Raw genomic sequence first — 21,082 nt, 5'->3', positions numbered from 1 at the left:
GCAGAAAAGTAAATAAATAAAAACAGTATGGGGATGAGGTAGGTAAAAATGGGTGGGCTATTTACCGATAGACTATGTACAGCTGCAGCGATCGGTTAGCTGCTCAGATAGCAGATGTTTGAAGTTGGTGAGGGAGATAAAAGTCTCCAACTTCAGCGATTTTTGCAAGGCGGCCAAATGAGGTGTTGGCTTTAGGGATGATCAGTGAGATACACCTGCTGGAGCGCGTGCTACGGATGGGTGTTGCCATCGTGACCAGTGAACTGAGATAAGGCGGAGCTTTACCTAGCATGGACTTGTAGATGACCTGGAGCCAGTGGGTCTGGCGACGAATATGTAGCGAGGGCCAGCCGACTAGAGCATACAAGTCGCAGTGGTGGGTGGTATAATGTGCTTCAGTGACAAAACGGATGGCACTGTGATAAACTGCAACTGTCAATTTAAATAAATAAATTAGGCCCTAATCTATGGATTTCACATGGCTGGGCCTGGGAGGGCATAGGCCCACCCACTTGAAAGCCAGGCCGACCCACTGGAGAGCCAGGCCCAGCCAATCAGAATGAGTTTTTCCCTACAAAAGGGCTTTACTACAGACAGAAATACTCCTCAGCAACCCACCTCCTAAACCTGTGGGATAGTCAGATGAGAAGCCAGATATGGAGGTCCTGGGCTGGCGTGGTTACATGTGGCCTGTAGTTGTGAGGCAGGTTGGATGTACTGCCAAATTCTCTAAAACGTTGGAGGTGTCATAAGGTAGAGCAAATGACATGAAATTCTCTGCCAACAGCTCTGGCGGACATCCCTGCAGTCAGCATGCCAACTTTACACTCCCTCAAAACTTGAGACATCTGTGGCATAGTGTTATGACAAAACAGCACATTTTAGAGGGGTCATTTATTGTCCCAAGCACAAGGTGCACCTGTGTAATGACCATGATAATTAATCAGCTTCTTGACATGCCACATCTGTCAGTGGGATGGATTATCTTGACAAGGGATAAAATGCTCACTAACAGGGATGTAAAGACATTTGCGTGCAAAATTTGAGAGAAATACGCTTTTGTGCGTATGGAGCATTTCTGGGATCTTTTATTTCAGCTCATGAATTATGGGACCAACACTTTACATGTTGCGCTCCCCCAAAAATGTCAGTGTACATAGTTCATTGGGAGAGATCATGAGCAGAGCAAGGAAACAAACCCCCTGATATGTAAACAGAAATAGATTTCCCAGCTGCGACATTCCCACCTGCAATAACAAGGCTTCCTCTGCGCTTCATTCAGTAATAATAATGACACCACTAATGAAGATTGTCATTTGCTGTGTCAGGGATGAACTGAATGACCTTGTCAGTCTTCTGACAGCGTGTAAAGGAACTTGAGCAACTAATTGCTAATTTCACTTGGTTGTGAGATACTTAAGTTACTTTAATCCTCTTGGCCCTTTGGCCCTGGGAGCAAAGGGCATCCACCACCATGACTCTTGACCTAACTCGTTTCTGTGCAAGGGCTTTTGCCTCAAGGAGAAAATACCAGGAGATTCCATTTTATTGAAGTCTCGTTGGGTACTGTGTGGTTGTAACACTCTGTGGTATTGGTCAGGGGAGTTCAGAATATGTACTGAGGTTTGAATTACAGTACAATCTATCTGCACATATGTTTTGTATTTGTGTTATAACTGTCACTCTTCAATTCTCTTTTGGGGTATTACAGGGGTAGTACAGGGAGAGTTCTGATCATATTCTGAATAGCACATCCAAATATGATTGTGGAATGTAACCACATTTTCATTGATATTTCACATAAATATTCAGAGAAATAATAACGTACACTTCCTTCTGTGTTGAAATTCTACTGTGATCCAACAGGTGGCAGTGATCACTTAACTTTACCGAAAGGGATCTGCCAGGTGAGTGGTTGGTAAATGGGAGGCATTCCATTTCAATTATCTTGACTGTCATGTTATAGTCAGCAAAGCTTCTCCACAACATATTTGTCAGTTGGATTGATGTGAATTAGTTGTGCCAGCAATATGCCCTCTGAGGACATTTATGAACAACATTCGTTTCTCATTACCAGGAAAGGAAATCTAGAGCACACATGTTTCCAAAAGAATAACAACACGTGCTGCTGACATAATGATGATCCTTATAGTAAACCATCTACCCTTTTGTCTATCTCTATATTAACTCAATTATTATTGTAAAGATAATAGGCTGGCTCTTTATTACCTTTCTTAAAACAGCAGGGTCAAGGTTGAACAGGTGGCATTAATGGTTTGATTGCACTGGCATTGATCTTCTGCCTAGTCAAAGGGCTGTGTTTAAACTGTAAGTCACACATGTCAAGCATTTGCATGGGAGAAATTGGACATAAATGGGCAACACATGACTCATTCGCCAAGGCCAACAGCTGCATGGGCTCCAGAGTTATTGGACAACATGATTTGCCTCAAAGCAACTCCTCAAAGCTTTTCAAATGTGGAATTTTTACGTAATCCGAAATAAAGAGACTTACAGGGGATTTGCTGTAAAGAATATTGTGTTCCATGTATTTTCCTTAACTCCTTGTTGTATCATTATTAACTTGACAACTCTTATATTGTCAGCATTAGAAATCAAAACAAGGCTGAGGGTTGCTACTTGGCTCATATTCCCTCACAGTAAACAGCTCACAGATGTTTTACATTGATATTAACGACCTAAATCTGCCCTCTGTTGAAAAACCGAAGCAAAGAAGGGATTATGTTCTTCTCAACCATATATTAGACAGCAGTACTACCAATCTAATTTAGTTCCAGTGAAGTGAATGGTTTTTGCATAGGTCATTGGCTGTCTCAAAATATCCTGTCACCATAGCAACTTCAAGTGAGTCCTAAATTGCCATATAAAAAGAGATCAATTATTAATGCTGAGAGGTTTGCTTATGTGCTTTGTTCTGAACACAATATTTTTCTTTCCACTGCATTGAAACAATACCTAACTATTTTTCATAACTTGTTTCCTCAACACTGGGCACACACTTGTTGAATCAACATTGTTTCCACATCATTTCAATGACATGATGTTGAACCAACGTGGAATGGGCATTCAATTGATGTCTGTACCCAGTGGGTCCCTATAAGATGTACAACCATTGCAAAAAATTCAAACGACTATAAAAAAATACTCTTAAACCTATTACAAAAACCATAATTGATTCTACAAAGACCTGCAGATGTGTGACATGCCTATTGAAGGCCCCTCTTTTTCATCACTTGTACTTTATTGAACATATAATATAGAATGGAAAAGACATTGCATCTTGCCACCAGTGCCTTAATCTACAGCCAAATGCTCATCCCAAAACCTCCCAGTTCAGCAGGAGGTTTTGGGTCCTACCACTAATGATCTATATATTATATTAGCCGCCAGAGAGTAGTGCAAATGCATAATATATACAACTAAGGCAACATTCAGAAGTCAACTTTGATGGTTTTACTCCAGCTCCTTTTAATGAGGTTTTCACAGTTGAGGTTTTTGAGTCATCAGGGTCTATTGTAAATTATCAATTTACCAGCAGCTATAAATCAAGGCAACAGAGTTATACACCAGATATTTGCACAATACATTATTCATCATTCTGCTAATTCCATTTTCAGATGGAGAGATACTGTCTATGGTTGGGGAGAATTCTGTAGGTAGTTTGCAAATTCAGATTTATCCAGTGCTTTCATTCCTGATGCAATTTGCATTTGATATCGCTGCAATATATCCGCAGTTATGTTAATACATATTCACTTCAATATGTGTTCTGTGATGCATGATTATATTCCTGTGACGCATAGTAAAATGACTCACTTGTCATTATCAAACAATTCAGCTGTTATAAGAGCTGTGAATATGAAATTGCATTTTGCAGTCAATTCATTCATTCTAATGGCAGTCGTTCAGACAACATTTTTGAATACTTTCATCCAATGTTTGTGTTATCATCATTTATAACTAACATGCATGTCGACATACAACATCATGCATGCTCAATGACTACAGCCTGTAGTGGGAATGCAATGGCCATGTTGATGAAACGTGGCTGGAGAGTGTGCATGCTGCCTTTTCAGTTACAAGGTTGGATTTGAACAGTGAAATATAATGAGTTGAATTAATTTTATTAAGAAAATGAACTGTATGCAGAAATAGTGTATCTTATTGTTCAGGGTAAGAAATGGTAGATTAAGTTGTTTGAGTCTGTGCACTGATGTAATGTCAACCAAGGTTAAAAGCCCCTCCGCAACGCAAAACATGTTTCGCACTTGGAAAATGCGAGCTACAGTACATCAATCTAACTCATCATGCTGCCCCCAAAGCAAAGGATGGGGAATAACAGACTGCATAAGCATGGACAGGTCTTATATGCTTGAGTAAGAAATGCTAGAGCACCTCATAAGATAGCTCTTATGTGCTAAACTTAGCCTGCAATGCCATTCAGGTCTCCTGTTACCTGTTCTGAATGCATCTTGCTGACCCTGCCATTGTCATATCATTATGCAAGCACAAAGACAAGCATAAGGTTACAGCTGAAACGTGTGCAGAGGAACAAATTTGCCTGATGGATTTTTAATGACAGTCCTAAACTAAAGGAGGTGCCCATTGTAAATGGATATCTAATCAGCAGTGAATTTCTGAATGAGGCAGTGAGGAGAGAGCGCCGTAGGCAGTCATTTTGTCTCCAAATGAATTCCAAATTGAAATATCTTAGCAATTTTTTTTCATGGCCCCCTCCATCCTTGACATTTCCCCCAAAAAGTATATTTAAAAGGACATCAACTGTTCAGAGGAGACTGTGAATCATGCCTTCATGGTCGAATTGCTGCAAAGACACCACTACAAAAGGACACCAATAAAAAGAAGACACTTGCTTGGGCCAAGAAACACAAGCAATGGACATTAGACCGGTGGAAATTTGTCCTTTGTCCTCCTATTTGGTCTGGAGTCCAAATAGGAGAGTTTTGGTTCCAACAGCCGTCTCTTTGTGAGATGCTGTGTGGGTGAACGGATGATCTCCACATGTGTATTTCCCACTGTGAAGCATGGAGGAGGAGGCGTGATGGTGTTGGGTGCTTTGCTGGTGATGTTGACTGTGATTTATTTAGAATTCAAGGCATACTTAACCAGGATGTCTACCACAGCATTCTGCAGTGATACGCCATCCCATCTGGTTTGCGCTTAGTCCCATTATCATTTGTTTTTCTTCAGGACAATGACCCAAAACACACCTCCAGGCTGTGTAAGGGCTATTTGACCAAGGAGAGTGATGGAGTGCTGCATCAGATGACCTGGCCTTCACAATCACCCGGCCTCAACCCAATTGGGATGGTTTGGGATGAGTTGGACCACAGAGTGAAGGTAAAGGAGCCAAGGAAGCATATTTGGGAACTCTTTCAAGGCTGTTGGAAAAGCATTCCTCGTGAAGCTGGTTGAGAGAATGCCAAGTGTGTGCAAAGCTGTCATCAAGGCAAAGGGGGGCTACTTTGAAGAATCTCTAATATAAAATAAATTTTTGTTTTAACACTTTTTTGGTTACTACATGATTCCATATGTGTTATAAAGAAAAAACCTGGAATGAGTAGGTGTCCAAACTTTTGACTGGTATTGTATATGAAATGTATTTATTTGACTGTCATAATGTTGCAATCAAAATGGCTTCTCATTGGCATTGTAAAGGGGGTAGACCCAGCAGTTTAAGTGTTAAATACCACACTCCAAAATGAACCTATTCTCACAGAGACCTGTCATACTGGAGTTCAAACCCAATACTTTGGCAATCATCACAATTAATTTAAACACAATATTATCACTAAGATTTGTGTAAATGTAGCCTACTGTATGTGGTCCATATGATGCTTAATATTGGCAGTGTCACAGGCTTTTCCATTTTCTATGCGCCCCATGTGCTAACGAGGTTGGATGTTAGCACATAGGGCGCACCGATTGGTGTCACCTTGTTATTCAGTAAGTGATACACCTGTGCTGGCTTGTCCATCTCGTTAGTCGGGAGGTGTTTCACCTGTGCTGGCCCAGGTGCTATTTAAGAGTGGCTGGCCTAGTGCTCCAGTTGCCTTGAGGGATGTGGCGGATTAACATATTTTTAGTTTGTTCTCCCTATTTGATTTCTAGACAAATGATCCTTTATCTGATCTTCTTTACTGTTGTTGTGCTCCACTTTTTGCTTTGCATCCTGTCTTAGTTTGGTGTGGGTTTTTCTTTTGTTTGCCTATTCATGGGCAAATTGTGTGGGTGCTGATGGTGGGTGTCTTTTAGGTCCCGGGTGTTGTTGCTAGTCAACTTTCAGTGGACACCGCCATGTTTTGTCTTTTAGAAGCTCTCCTAAAACCCCACCTGTTTCGTTTTGGTTGTTGTTAGTGACTCTTTATTTGTTCCCCCTTCTGTTTGAGAGACAATTTTTGGTTTTCTTGCTGGGGAACATAACAGTAGGGAGTCTATAATAGCAGCTACTAGCTGTCAATGACAAACAATTTAGTGTCATGGGCATGGCTTAACTACATCACACATTCATAATTCATGAATGCAACTGTCAGCTTATTTCAATAACCTGCACAGATGCAGTAGCAATAGCATACTCAAGGTTATTGACATAAGAGATTTGTGAAGTTATGTTCTGATTATGTAGGGTCCTTGAATGAAAGAGTTGTTCAATCTACAATCTATCGACACAACAAAGACCATACAATAACTTTATAAATGTGTTATAAAGCAGGCTATCAAATAATGCGTCATTATAAACTACTTATAACCCCCTGTAAACCATTTGTGTATGGTGCCATCTTATTGTGGTATTATATGCTAAAGAAGGTACTGCAGTGTTTTATGATAAACACTGCAAGATCAATCGGTAGCTCCCACACTCTATTCTAGAGAATGCTGGAGATTGCTGTCATATGTTCTGCCAGCATGTCCCAAAGTCAATGTCCTTAATGGTTATTCCACAATTTAATTTAGCTCTATAACCATAAGTGTTCTGTTCTAGTGCTGATTACATTAAGGTTGGAATTGTTATAAGACAGCGTTGTTCCCTCCAATGTATCTTGCCTCTCAAGTCATTATTCATAACTGCTGTGAATAAAGATGTATGTTTATGACTCATTTCATTACAAAGCAAATAAAATGGGGAAAGAATTTGTCTTACACTGTGGTGATAACTGTTGAGTCTTCTCTATTGACAACAGGCACATTCAATTACTAGATAAGGGGTAAAGTCGTCTTATTGATTGACTAGGAATTCATTATGTCCTCTGTCATTAAAGTAGGTCCATTGATTTAGTCATTTAAACAGGTTAGGGATTTGGGAAATATGATGATAATAATAAGACTTATGGGCAGGATTCAATCAAACCTTCCCTGCAGAGAAGTTGTAACCATTCATTAAAATCAAAAATAAGTCATAGACATGTTTATTATTGTCTAACAGCAACACTTAAAACATGCTTTTTTATGGCACAGGAACAATGTAATTGATCTTATTAAGTGTGGGTTATTAACCACAGTACAAGTAAGACTGCCTTATTATAGCCTAATTATAGGGAACCGTTTGATATCGATGGTGTCTCCTCCAACGCCTCTGGAAGCTACGAATCTATTTTGCTTGAGGGACTATGCTAGTCACTCAATGGGATATCCTTCCACCTGGCGGCAGGATGAGTCAAGATATTAATATCAGAGTAATTCCATGCCTCGGGTGTGATGCGTGTGCCTCCACCCCCTATCAATACCTGAGCATCACTTCCTCTTTTCTTCCCTTGGCTACGCAGGTGAGTGAGAAGTGGATGTAGAAGACTTCATTGGTGAGTTTTTCATTGTGTGTAGAGTATACTCCATTTTTGGGCGAACCTAGCTCCTCCCAGGAGTGCTCTGCAGTGTTTTGTCATCGTAATTTTTTTGTTTGTTTTACAGGTCGACGCTGTACTACAAAGTAGGATGAACAGGTTGGGCCAACCTGATCACAGCATGAGGATTAGTTGTCTTGTTTGTGTCTGTCCGCTTGTTAGTTTCCCGGCTAATTGCGTTACCTGTTGCTTGTTAGCTGGATGCTAGCCTCTTCTTTCTGGAATTTGAGGATGGGTACTGTGCCTACCCAGGTTAGGGGAGAATGTGTGGGGACCTACTCTGGATGAGTTGGAGGCCCAGGCAGCCTCTGTCTTCCCAGCTCCACTCTCTCAGCCCGACAGGCTCCATTGAAGATTTAAGACTGGATCCTGATGATATCTCCATCCTTGCTGTTAATGACCTAGACGAAGAGACCTCTGAGGCTGGTTCTGGGTCAGCGAAAACATGGCTCAGAGAGGGCTGAGAGTGAAGTACCCTGTTCATCAGCTGATATGCAGGAGCTCCTCTCTAGGGTTCTGAAAGCTCTGGATATTAATCCAGACCATAACAGCAGCCCGGGCAACTGTACATTCCTCAGTGCCCCATATTCTCCAATGAACTGTGTTAGTCTTGGCCTAAGGTGAACTCAAGGTTCCATGTTTCAAGCCTTGGACCGTCATGGCTTCTCCCGAGGAGTTGGGACTGGACCATGGACCCTATTGTTGTGGCTATAGTCCTTCCAGACAAGGAGATCATTGATAGGTCTCCCCTCTGGCCTCCAGGACCTCATCGGGCCGCTGGCGACCACTTAAAGGATGCTCCTGACCTTGGCCATGGTGGCTCACCTCATGAATGCAACCCCTCTGCTGCAGGCATACCTGCACGTTCTGATAGCTCGCCTGTCCACCGACAGTGACTCTAGAGCTGATGGCTGAAATGACTCAGGGGTACACACTCCTCTCCCTATTAAATGTTGAGATATCACGTGCTAATGGCATAGCCCTGTCTATGGTCATCTTGTCACGTAGACAGCTTTGGTTCTCACAAAAAAAAAGATGTCGGCCTCCGTGAAGAAACCCTTTATGGAGCTAACCATCTCCCCAGGCCAAGTTTTTGGTGCTGGTGTGGATGACATTTTGGACCAAACGGCCACGCTATGGAAGGACAGAGACCCTGCAGTCTTTCATGGGGCCCCCTGCAACACATTACCATACCCAGAGACCATTTCAGTCTAGACCTCAGCCCTCCCCTGCCTTGAAAGGCCACTTGGGCCCTTGCCATAATCAGCCACCTCAACAGGTTTAGGGTCAGCAGTGGTACATGCAGCAGAGGCATAACAAGCACCATCCCTCTGCTCCGAAGAAGGATGGGCACCCTCAGTCATCCTGATGGGTTTTGCCCCAGTTAGAAGCTCTCTAACTGGAAATTGCATTCTTCTCCAGCAGGGAGGCAATCAGACAACTCAAAACATCAGAACAGAACACTGAGTTCTATGGAATATATTTCCTAGTCCCCAAGAGGAATGGTGACTTTTTCCCCATCCTGGACTTGAGGCCTCTCAACCAGTGGTTGAAAACCCTCCTTCAATATGTTATCTCTGTCCAGCATTCTACAGGCTATCAGCCCAGGCCAGTGGATCAAAACTGTTGAACTAAAATATGCTTACTTACACATACTGTTCCACCTGGCAAACAGGAAGTTCCTGTACTTTGCATTCAAAGGCATAGCATACAAGTACCAAGTGTTACCTTTCGGCCTCTACCTGGCACCAAGAACATTCACAAAATGCACGGATACTGCTCTTGCACCCCTAACATCACAAGGGATGATAGTACAACATTTCCTAGGCGATTGGCTAATCTGCGCTCAGTCACGAGAACAGGCAGCAGCAGACACGACATCTCTCCTGAAGCACATCTCAAAGCTAGGCCTCAGGGTGAACATGCAAAAAAGCCACCTTGTCCCCACACAAACTGTAGTGTTTGTGGGCATGCGGATCGACTCGTCTCTAATTAGGGCTAACATCACCAAAGAGCGAGTCTAGAAAATTATAGTTCACCTGAATCCTTTTCTCCAAGACCAGAAGGTGACTGTTCTTCAGTGTGAGAGACTGATGTGTCTCCTCTCTGCAGCCTCTCTTTTGACCCTATTGGGCCTTCTATGCTTGAGGCCCCTGCAGAGGTGGTTCAATGCTCAAGGTTTACACCCCAAGGAACACAGGTATTGTCGCCTGACTGTGTCCAAGGAATGCAAGTGAGCACTGGCCAGATGGCGATCCCTGATATTCCTGTCAGGCGGGATACGCCTGGGCAGAGTCCATCAGAGGGAACGTTCAAAGATGTGCCTCCTTGACAGGCTGGAAGCAATATTGAGGGAGAGGGAGGCCAGCGGGACATGGAGTACCAGCTGGTCCAAACACCACATCAACATGCTGGAGATGAGAGCACTCCAACTAGCTCTGCTAAATTTTCTCCAACAACTGCGGGACAAACATGTGCTGATACAGACAGTACCACACTGGTAGCGTACATAAACCACAAAGGGGGTATGGGTTCCATCCACCTCTCCCAGATGGCACATACCCTTTTGCTGTAGTCACATAAGAATCTGGCCTCACTAAGAGCTGTACACCTCCCAGGGTTCCAGAACATTGCAGCGGACATTCTGTCCAGTGAAGGCCCTCCGGACCGTGGAGTGGCAAATACATCCCCAAATAATGAGTCGCATGTGGGGGAAGCGGAGGTGGATCTGTTTGCCTCAGAGAGGAACATACAGTGCCTCCTCTGGTTCTCAATCTGGTCACTTGGTCTAGGAAGAGGCCTTCCCCCCGATCTCGCTAATTCCAGAGACTCTGGACAGAAGCGGGCCACCAGGTCCTTCTGATTGCCCCAAGATGGCCAAGACGCCACTGGTTCAGCACAAATACTCTCACTCCTAGCGGGGGCAGCATGGAAATGACCTCGAAGCCAGACCTATTTTCAAAGGTGGAGGGCACATTGTGGCATCTGAATCCCTTCTGCCTGCAGCTATGGGCCTGGCTGCTAAACAGGGAAAATGGTCTGGTTTAGATCTTGTGCCCTCTGTTGTTAACACCTTACAGAGTGCCAGGGCCCCATCCCCCATGTCAACCTATGACACGAGATGGCATGTGTTCTGCCAGTGATGTGGGGAGCAGGGGGTTGCTCCAGAATCTTGCAGAATAAAGGTCTTTGTTAGATGCTGGCAGGGCTGCATCCACATAAGGTATACGCAGCAGCCATTTCAGCATGTCATGACGAAGAGCAGGATGGTCCACTTGGCAGCCACCCACTCATAGCTAGTTTTTTTAAGGGAGTCCGTCGATTGCGCCCCTCAAGTGCCCCCTCAGTTCCCAAATGGGATTTGGATCTGTTTCTTGGACACTATACAGACCTCCCTTCGAAACGTTAGAAGTTATAGACTTCAAACCTCTCTCTTAAGACTGTGTTTCTGGTGGTCATATCCTCTACCAAGACAGTTGGCGAGCTCCATGCATTATCTGTTAGTGATGAGTTTTATCGTCTAAGCCTGGGTAAGGCGAGCGTTACTCTGCAGCCAAATCCTGCCTTCCTAGCAAAGGTCCTGCCCCCAGGTCACGTAAACAGGGAAATGGTGCTAACAACCTTGTCCACCTCCATGCCCCCTGGGGCTCATCATGTTGATGTGTGCGCTCTGTGTCCTATCAGGCAATCCGTCACCCTGATCACCTGTTTCTGTGCTTTGGAGATAGAATACAGGTTAAGCCTCTCTCAAAACAACGGTTGTCACATAGGACTGTAGACACTATCCTGCAAGCATATAGCCTAGCTGGCCGGCCCAGTGCCATCCTCTGTGGTAGCACACTCCACCAGGGGAGTTGCCACCTCTTGGGCACTGCTTAAGGGAGTCCCCCTCTCTGACATATGTGTGGCTGCCAGCTGGGCATCCCCCAGTACCTTTGCAAGGTTTTACTGGGTGAATGTGTCTGACCCTCATGGTATGAGCTCAGCTGTGCTTGGTGCTGCCCTTTCCTCCCAACAGTATCCTTTAGTTCGGCCGGGTACTGTCTCGAACACCTATGGTGATGTGTTACTCTAGGCTGTGCCCTACGAGAACTGACTTACTCTGGTATTGTCATCCCATTGAGTGACTAGCATAGTCCCTCAAGCTCAATCACGGTTCTATGCTAGGGACTATGCTCGTCCAGATGTCGCTTCCCTTGTAGCTTCGGGAAGAGTCTTGAGGGAGTGATGCTACGTGCCCAGGTATTTATAGGGGGTGGGGTCACGCGCATCACACCCGTCGGACGGAATTACTCTGATATGAATAACCTGCTTGTCAAACATCTCACATACTTTTGTGTATATCAAATAAAATACAATTGTATTTGTCACATGCCCTGAATACAACAGGTGTTGACCTTACAGTGAAATGCTACCTTACAAGCCCTTAACCAACAATGCAATTTTAAGAAAAATAAGTGTTAAAGTATTTACGAAAATAAACTGAATAAAAAAATTACTAAAATAAAAATGTATAAAAAGAACAAATCATTAAAGAACAACAATAAAATAACAGTAGCGAGGCTATATACAGGGGGTACCGGTACAGAGTCAATATGCAGGGGCACAGGGTAGTCGAGGTAATTGAGGTAATATGTACATGTAGATAGAGGTAAAGTGACTATGCATGGAACAGAAACAGAGAGTAGCAGCAGAGTAAAAATGGGAGTGGTGGGGACAATGCATATCGTCCGGGTAGCCACTTGATTAGCTGTTCAGGAGTCTTATGGCTTGTGGATAGAAGCTGTTAAGAAGCCTTTTGGACCTAGACTTTGCGCTCCAGTACCACTTGCTGTGCGGTAGCAGAGAGAGCCGTCTATGACTAGGGTGGCTGGACAAGTCTTTTGGACATTTTTAGGGCCTTCCACTGACACCACCTTGTATAGAGGTCCTGGATGGCAGGGAGCTTGGCCCCAATGATGTACCATGCAGTCATGGGTGAACAGGGAGTACAGGTGGGGACTGAGCACGCACCCCTGAAGGGCCCCCATGTTGAGGATCAGCGTGGCAGGTTTCTTGTTACCTACCCTTACCACCTGGGGGCGGCCCGTCAGGAAGTCCAGGATCCAGTTGCAGAGGGAGGTGCTTAGCTCCAGATATAATGTATCTCATTGAGTGACCAGCATAGTCCCTAGCTCATAGATCCGTGGTTATGTGAATAACCTTAATTCAAACTCCCATTAGACAGCTCTGCAAGCTTTATAATGTAAAAATATGTTCGTAACTCACCAAATATGGAGTTTCACTAAGCATCTATCTTAATTTAATCCCATTACGGACAGTATGTACTTCCCCTAAAAATGTACAAGCAACGGAAAAAAAATACTCTGACGGGTCATTCTCATTGTCAACATCTATAATGACACAGATACTGAAGCAGGCCATACCCCATTTCCAGCACATATTGTCCAAAAATGTTAGGGGATCAAATGTATAGGTTCATCTTGCATAGGCCTATTGTATAATGTCAGTCCTTTTATCTGTTGGTGTATTTTTATCCACTGAATAATTCTTTGTCATTTCCCCAATACATTTAAAAAAAAAATAAAGTAATGCTGATAACTGGAATGGGATCAATATGCCCTGCCTCCATAATTTGAAAAAGCTTATTGCATAAGACTGCATTTAAAAATAGCCGGTGTCAGTCATGTTGTTGCTTCTCAGGTAAAGGGAGGGCAAGGGTGGATAACGAATGAAAAAATCAGTTGGCGACTGGAAAAGGCTCTATCGGTGAATGACCCCTTCAATAAGCACTTTTCATGATCATACTATAAATCATGGTCACCATTGACAATCGTGTTAATTAGAATTAGAACCTCAAACTGTGCAAAAGACAATACTATCAAAACTGTTATACCCCCCCCCCCCCCTCCCTACACCGTTTAAAGGTTTAACTAATTTTAAAACCATTGAAAAATATCTTACGTTTTACAAGGCTTACATATCAGACATCTGTCTCAGGCACTGACATTAATAGTCCTCCTAATCGATTATTGCATATCGGTCATCAGCACAATTGAGAGTAGACTAGCCTATGCACAACCTATGACCTAGAGAGTTGATTGTTATTTCAGCATAATCGCATGCTTCATACATTTCAATAGGCTCTCGTGACGCTTGGCCAAATTTGCGTTTGAACATTTGTCACTTATTATTTATAGACTACGTCGTTCGAGAGCACAACCGAACGTCTTTGTTCCCACATTAGAAAACATTTGAGGAAACATTTGATAGCCTTTTTAAGTAGTTCAGAGTGTAACATTGTTTCTCGAAGGCATCCAGAGCGAGCGCCCTTATATCATTACTGTGAGAAATGTTCTTTCATACAAACGATCTTTACACAGGTCCTGGAATAAATATTTTAAATATTTTAAAAAAATAAAAAATTATACGGTAACACAAATTTTTCCATTGAGCATAACTTAAATACACTATTGAGGAATTATCGGACTGATGCACAGTGTTAATTCCATAGTTATATTTGTCGAATTCCACGAATTCAATGATAGTAATAGGCATATGTCGTTTTCCTGATTGAATACGGACGATTGTATTGGTACACTATTATCTACTGTGGATTTGTATTAGTTTAACTGATGCACAGCAACAAAAGCCATCAATTTTTTGTAATTTTGGAGGAACTCAATATTTGTACAAGTGTTCTATATTGACAACAAACTGTTTTTGAACTTAAAAAATATAGGGTCCTTACAGGACCTTCGGCAATCCATTCAATCCAACAAGTTTGGAGAGCGTGTTGAGTTTAATCAATTCAGAACGTCGAGATGGAGCCCAACTCACCGAAGGTAACGTACTAACATAATCATACACCATCATATTCTACTTTCGCATAATATTAACAATTTGGAGACAGCTAATTTACAATACTTGTATGTTTTGTTGTTTTTACATATTAATATATAGTTACATGGTTCTAAATCAGTCAGGTGTTATTAGTGCGTTATTTAAGGATTTGTCAAGCCATAGTCATTGCGCATGTCGTGCGATTTAATGGGGTTTCCTCATTTATTGAATATGAATAAGTCATTCATTAAGTTGTTTATTGTTATTTTCTCCACAGTGGGTAGGCTCTTCTTGCGGTTTACACGGACCATATATATTCTACAAGGCGTTTAAATTTCACCGGGACGGTAAACCAAGAATTCTGTCCCTCGGAGACTTTTTCTTCGTGCGATGTAAGCCTGGGGATCCGATTTGCATAGCGGAGCTACAGCTGTTGTGGGAGGAAAGGACTACTAAGCAACTTTTATCAAGCTCAAAACTTTATTTCTTACCCGAAGATACTCCCTCGGGAAGGACAGTTAGCCATGGAGAGGTAATAACCTTCTTTTGCTCTCATGACGTGCCTTATGCTGCCAAATGGATAACAGCCTATAGACTAACAAATATTCTGTGTTGATAAATCAATGTGGCATTTTCTGCATTCTTTGGTCATTAATTGTATAATATGCGCATGCATTATGTGATTCCCACATCGATCCATCACAAACGGCATGTGTCTATTACTGTGTTATTGTCTACTTAGCCTATTTGTTCATTGTGTCGACTGCTGAATGTGCAGTTCAATCTTATCCAGCTGTGCGTAATAACGCTGGTGCGGGGATAATTGTATTAGGGGAAGAAAAACCCCTATAGCCTACGAATCCAGCGTTTGTCATTTTATTTCATAATGGTGACATATAGGAGGAAATTGCGAAATGCGTGAGATCAAAACTCCTAGATTCAACAACAGAGTCTTTCATCATAGCATATGAATGGTTGCTGAATACGTGCACACGACCTATTGAAAACGAGTGCTAACATGTCTAACTAACGTTACTTAATCATTTAAAAAATGACTATGAAATCATTCGCATTCCTAACGATATGATATTGTTGTCAGATCAAATGTACTGCCCTCTTACCCGAGGATCAGGGCAGTTCGAAATGCCAAAGCATTACAAAAGGACACTTACTGTAGTCCGATATGTTGGCATTAGCAATATGATTAACTGAGGCATTTTGCTAAGTGGCCAAATATGACGCCTGTATCACATTTCATAAGCGCGTGGCAGAGAGCGAAAAAGCTTGGGTTAGTTTTGTATATGCTTTTCTTGTGCGGTATACGAAAGAATCACGTATTTTATATATGCCACTGTAACCTACCCAAATACTCTATTCGACACAACATCAAATTGAAATATTTTTTCGATCACTTGATTTTATGGTCACATGAAATATGCCTGCAGTTGCCATTAGGGAGGACAAAGCCTGGTTTGTATTTGATTAGCAATGCAAACAACCGTCTTTTCCTTTGCTGATGGTAAGCATTCTTTCCTCTTGAGTAATACAGTAGCTATCACATTTCCTTTTCATGAGAAAGGTATTTATAGTGGATGTTGCTATGAATAAATGTAACTTAATCCTTTTTTCTTCTTTACTCAACCAGGATCATCCAAATCCTTCATTTGCATTATCCTTTACACAATGTAATGACTTTGTAATTACATTGAGTGCATGCACAGTCCATCATTTAGAAACACACTTCTGCAATAAGGACAAGTCAGCCCCACCCCTTGAGAAGCCTGATTTACATTGTAAAGCGGTAACATCCACATGATTGGATATCTGGACAATATTATTTGACTCCTTCCAGGATCAAACGACAGAGAGACTCCAGTGTGTTGGTAGTGGTAAATTGATAGTTATAACCTACAGCACAGCTGAAGTAGAGTATGACAAAACATATGATGATATCTAAAACTGTGATGTTGATGCCAAAATCATGACCCCATTAAATGTGATTTTAAACTTGATTACATTGAATATTTACTCAAACAGGTAAACTGGCTGCAGTTATTACTCGTCAGTTAATTATATTTATGCAAATCTGCATAGCCTGAGACAGCTTTCAATTTCTAAGATTTACTTCATAGTTATAGCCTCTGACTAATGGGTATGTCTAAGACTACATATTTACAGCACAAATGTGCACATGTCATGAGTACAATAAGTGTTTTCCTCAGTGTGATAAAAGGAGGTTATAAATCTCTGGATATCCCTTCTTGAGTTCAATGCTCAACGCATTATGTCATTTCCCCTCTGGCTCGGGTATTTGTATGCTCTTCGCCCCTCCCAGTGTAGGCAGGGACAAGAGAAACCCATGTCCTACTGTGCTCATTTTGCATTCGCTGACAAACCCTCTACTCCACTAGCTAAAAAATGCCTGCATGCTAATGTGAAAAGGCATTGTGTTGTGTTGCACACCCATTGTGAATATCATACAACCTCTATTTGTCTCTCTGCATTCTGTGGTCTGAGAACCGCCTATTGCAAAACAGTCACATGCGTTAAACTACTTATTGAGTGACACAGTATTAGGTATTGCCCTCAACGCCCCCCTCCGGTACATGTTGGCTCAATACACTGTCTTTATTTGGCTCATGTTTCAAGAGAGCTGTTTTAGATAACACTTACAGCTACAACCGCCAAAGTGCTGCTACAGCTAATTGCTTAGGCCTTATCTTTGCAGTACTCCAGGTACCCTTCGTGGAAATGGAAAATTGGCAAGTAGTGTGGTATTTTTGCATCATAAGCTAATAATTTGTTATTATCTCGGATGTCACTGCTTCTCCACTCTATTACTAATAAATGACAAAGCAGTGAGGTAGGAAAGCAGTGACTGCAGCAGTTTTATTGATTGCAGTAGAAATAAATGGTGGAATCTGTCCAGAATCAGCTTTGGTTCAAGGCAAAAATCCATACGGGTTGTGTTTGATTGCTTGGGACATGTTTGTAGGGAAATCAGATGATATATTGTTTATTTGCTTTTTCTCAGATTTTCCTGGAGGGAGTATGTTTGCAAAAGTCATTTTCCAGTTATGTTATCTGGTGGTCCAGATATTCAAACAATAACTCAATAGAAGGTGTTATAACGACTTACACTACATGACCAAAAGTATGTGTACATCAGCACGTCGTACATCTCATTCCAATATCAATGTGTATTAATATGGATTTGGTCCCCCTTTGCTGCTATAACAGCCTCCACTCTTCTGGGAAGGCTTTCTACTTGATGTTGGAACATTGCAGCGGGAACTTGCTTCCATTAAGCCATAAGAGCATTAGTGAGGTTGGGCGCTGATGTTGGGCGATTAGGCCTGCCTCGTAGTCTGCGTTCCAATTCATCCCAAAGGTGATTGATAGTGTTGAGGTCAGGTCTCTGTGCAGGCCAGTCAAGTTCTGCCACACCGATCTCAGCAAACCATTTCTGTATGTATCTCGCTTTGTACACAGGGGTATTGTCATGATGAAACAGGAAAGGGCCTACCCCAAACTGTTGCCACAAAGTTGGAAGCACAGAATCGTCTAAAATGTAATTGTATGCTGTAGCGTTAAGATTTCCCTTCACTGGAACAAAGGGGCCTAGCCCGAACCATGAAAAACAGCCCCAAACTATTATTCCTCCTCCACCAAACTTTACAGTTGGCAGTATGCATTGGGGCGGGTAGCGTACTCCTGGCATCAATAAAACCCAGATTCGTCCGTCGGACTGCCAGATGGTGCTGCGTGATTCATCACTCCAGAGAACGCGTTTCCACTGCTCCAGAGTTCAATGGCGGTGAGCTTTACACTACTCCGGACAACGCTTGGCATTGTGCATGTGATCTTAGGCTTGTGTGCGGCTACTCAGCCATGGAAACCCATTTCATGAAGCTCCCGACGAATAGTTATTGTGCTGACGTTGCTTCCCGAGGCAGTTTGGAACTCAGTAGTGAGTGTTACAGCCTAGGACTGACCATTTTTACGCACTACTCGCTTCAGCACTCAGCGGTCCCGTTTTGGGAGCTTGTGTGGCCTACCACTTCGTGGCTGAGCCGTTGTTGCCCCTAGACGTTTCCACTTCACAATAACAGCACTTAAGGTTGACTGGGGAAGTTCTAGCAGGGCAGACATTTGATGAACTGACTTGTTGGAATAGTGGCATCCTATGACAGTGCTACATTGAAGGTCAATGAGATATTCAGTAAGGCCATTCTACTGCAAATGTTGGTCTATGGAGATTGCATGGCTGTGTGCTCGATTGTATACACCTGTCAGCAACGTGTGTGGCTGAAATAGCCTAATCCACTAATTTGAAGGGGTTTCCACATATTTTTGTATATATAGTGTATGTGAGATGCTTACTGTTTAGTGAGCATGACACCAAATCACCCTATTCATTCAACAATGGCAGGAATTTGAGGCGGAGGGGGAGGGAGAAACCATTAAGTCTGAACGTTGCCCTCAAGTCAATCCTTTTGCATTTCTAAAATACATGTAAATTATTATCTTGTTTTATGGCATTACTGGTGGTAATTTAAAATGTAATTTAAACTGGATGTCATGCACTTCAAAGAGAAACATCATTTTGGTTTATGTTATTTCCATACACATACATGAGTTTTTTATATTCTGCTATTCTTTGATATACTGTATGTAATGATGTGTTATAACAGTGACTTTTCCCTCCACACATGAGAAATTGGTGGTATTTGGATTGGTTTACACCTTGTCATTGACAAACCACTAACATCAAACATTTCCCATAATGCATGACTCTAAGCCCCAAGCTATTGTGGATCATTATAACCTTAGAGGACTGAAACCACAGATGAGATGTTTGAATGTACTTAGCATATTTTCATTCTTTAGTGAATGCTCATAGCACTACTTCAGCCTGATATGATTTAGTCTTTGATTACACACCCCACAGTCAAACTAAGTCAGATAGTATTCAGTACTGTGTGTTTTAAGTATTTTTGAAATGACACACTGTACAAAACAACATGGTAGCTGCTTATAGTTTATAGCATATCTGATCGCCAATATCTTGCAGGCATATACATTGCAGGCATAAAACAACTATTTAACCCAGTTCCATTTTTAAACAGTCTCAGTAGAATATATTAGCCCCCTAGCATCTCCTGGCCTCTTTTTTTTAGATAGTTGAGTTTGTTTTGAGACACTGTAGCCAAGGTCAGTGCTGAGGAGGAAAGATAATGAACTCATATTGCATTTCACTCCCTCAGCCGAGCGCACCATGGAGCATTGTTCATGTCACCATGCCCATTACTCAATTACTAATCTCCTTTTGGCCCAAGGAATTCCTGGGTTGACCCCCTGAGCCACCAGACTGAAACCTTCTCAGCATGACAGGGGCTGTCTGTGGGACTCTTGACTCTTAACTGAAAGACCTGTCCAACCAATGTACCACTTTGCCCTACAATGGTGACATTAAGGAATATCCCTTACAGTTCAAAAACTGTGGTGTTCCTTTTACAGAATGATATGTAATAATATGGATTTTATGCAACTTGACAGATCATGCGATTATTGTTGAATTTTAACAGTCATAAAAGCACACTGTTTCTTTGTAGTCAATAGGGCCTTCAACTCTACTTTAGATTGCTTTGACGCTAAGATTGCTCTTTAGATCTAGTCTTCCTAACATTACATATAGACTTCCCTTGTGACCTCTGCTTCATGTCAATGCACCTGGAGCTTCAAGCACATCTGAAACTGGCTAATGACTCATTATCACCTAATTGATATACTGTATCATTTATTAGTAGTCCTGGGAACGTTAATTGCTCTTACACAGTTGACATTCTATACATGTTATATAAGCTCTCATATATGATTTGTTTTAAAGTTTAAAAAAAAAGGGTCAATCAAATCCAGTATGTCCTGCAGGGGTTAAAGTAGATTACGTTTCTTACAGGTATGGAACACCCAAGTGCACGCACGCATTTAACCAAAAAATATCCAACTACAAAAATTACAGGGTAGCCTACTCTGCGGACACTGACAAACAGATCAATAAAAACCGATGTTGTCTGATCCGTATAATCGGCCTATGAAAAGAGGAGACACAAATACAAAGATGTCCATCTATCCTGGAGGAGGAAATTATTGTCCAAAAACAAACAAAAGTGGCACTGACCCAATGATAAAGACAGTGACTATGCACACTCACCGGGGATATGGCCGATATTCTCCACCGGTGCCAATAAGATAGGCTACTGTTCGCTCAATTAAGTTATGAATTTTGATAACTAATAGACAGTCTTTTCATTGTCATCTCTTTACAGCAATAGCCATATGCTTTTCATAAAAAAAAT

General features: G+C 42.1%; 1 protein-coding gene across 1 annotated transcript in view; it reads left to right on the top strand.

The window, feature by feature from the left end:
* Positions 1 to 14,663: 14,663 nt before the first annotated feature.
* LOC109899761 (AT-rich interactive domain-containing protein 5B) overlaps positions 14,664 to 21,082 on the top strand; it is an 83,400-nt gene continuing 76,981 nt past the window's right edge. The window contains exons 1-2 of the mRNA XM_020495272.2: positions 14,664 to 14,725; positions 15,001 to 15,255. Coding sequence (XP_020350861.1) covers positions 14,705 to 14,725; positions 15,001 to 15,255 — 276 coding nt within the window. The 5' untranslated portion in view covers positions 14,664 to 14,704. The remainder of the gene's footprint in view (positions 14,726 to 15,000; positions 15,256 to 21,082) is intronic.

Source organism: Oncorhynchus kisutch, linkage group LG11, assembly GCF_002021735.2.
Source record: "Oncorhynchus kisutch isolate 150728-3 linkage group LG11, Okis_V2, whole genome shotgun sequence".
Classification (NCBI taxonomy): domain Eukaryota; kingdom Metazoa; phylum Chordata; class Actinopteri; order Salmoniformes; family Salmonidae; genus Oncorhynchus; species Oncorhynchus kisutch.
The sequence above is the reverse complement of the archived record's forward strand: the minus strand, read 5'-3'. Positions and strand labels throughout refer to the sequence as shown.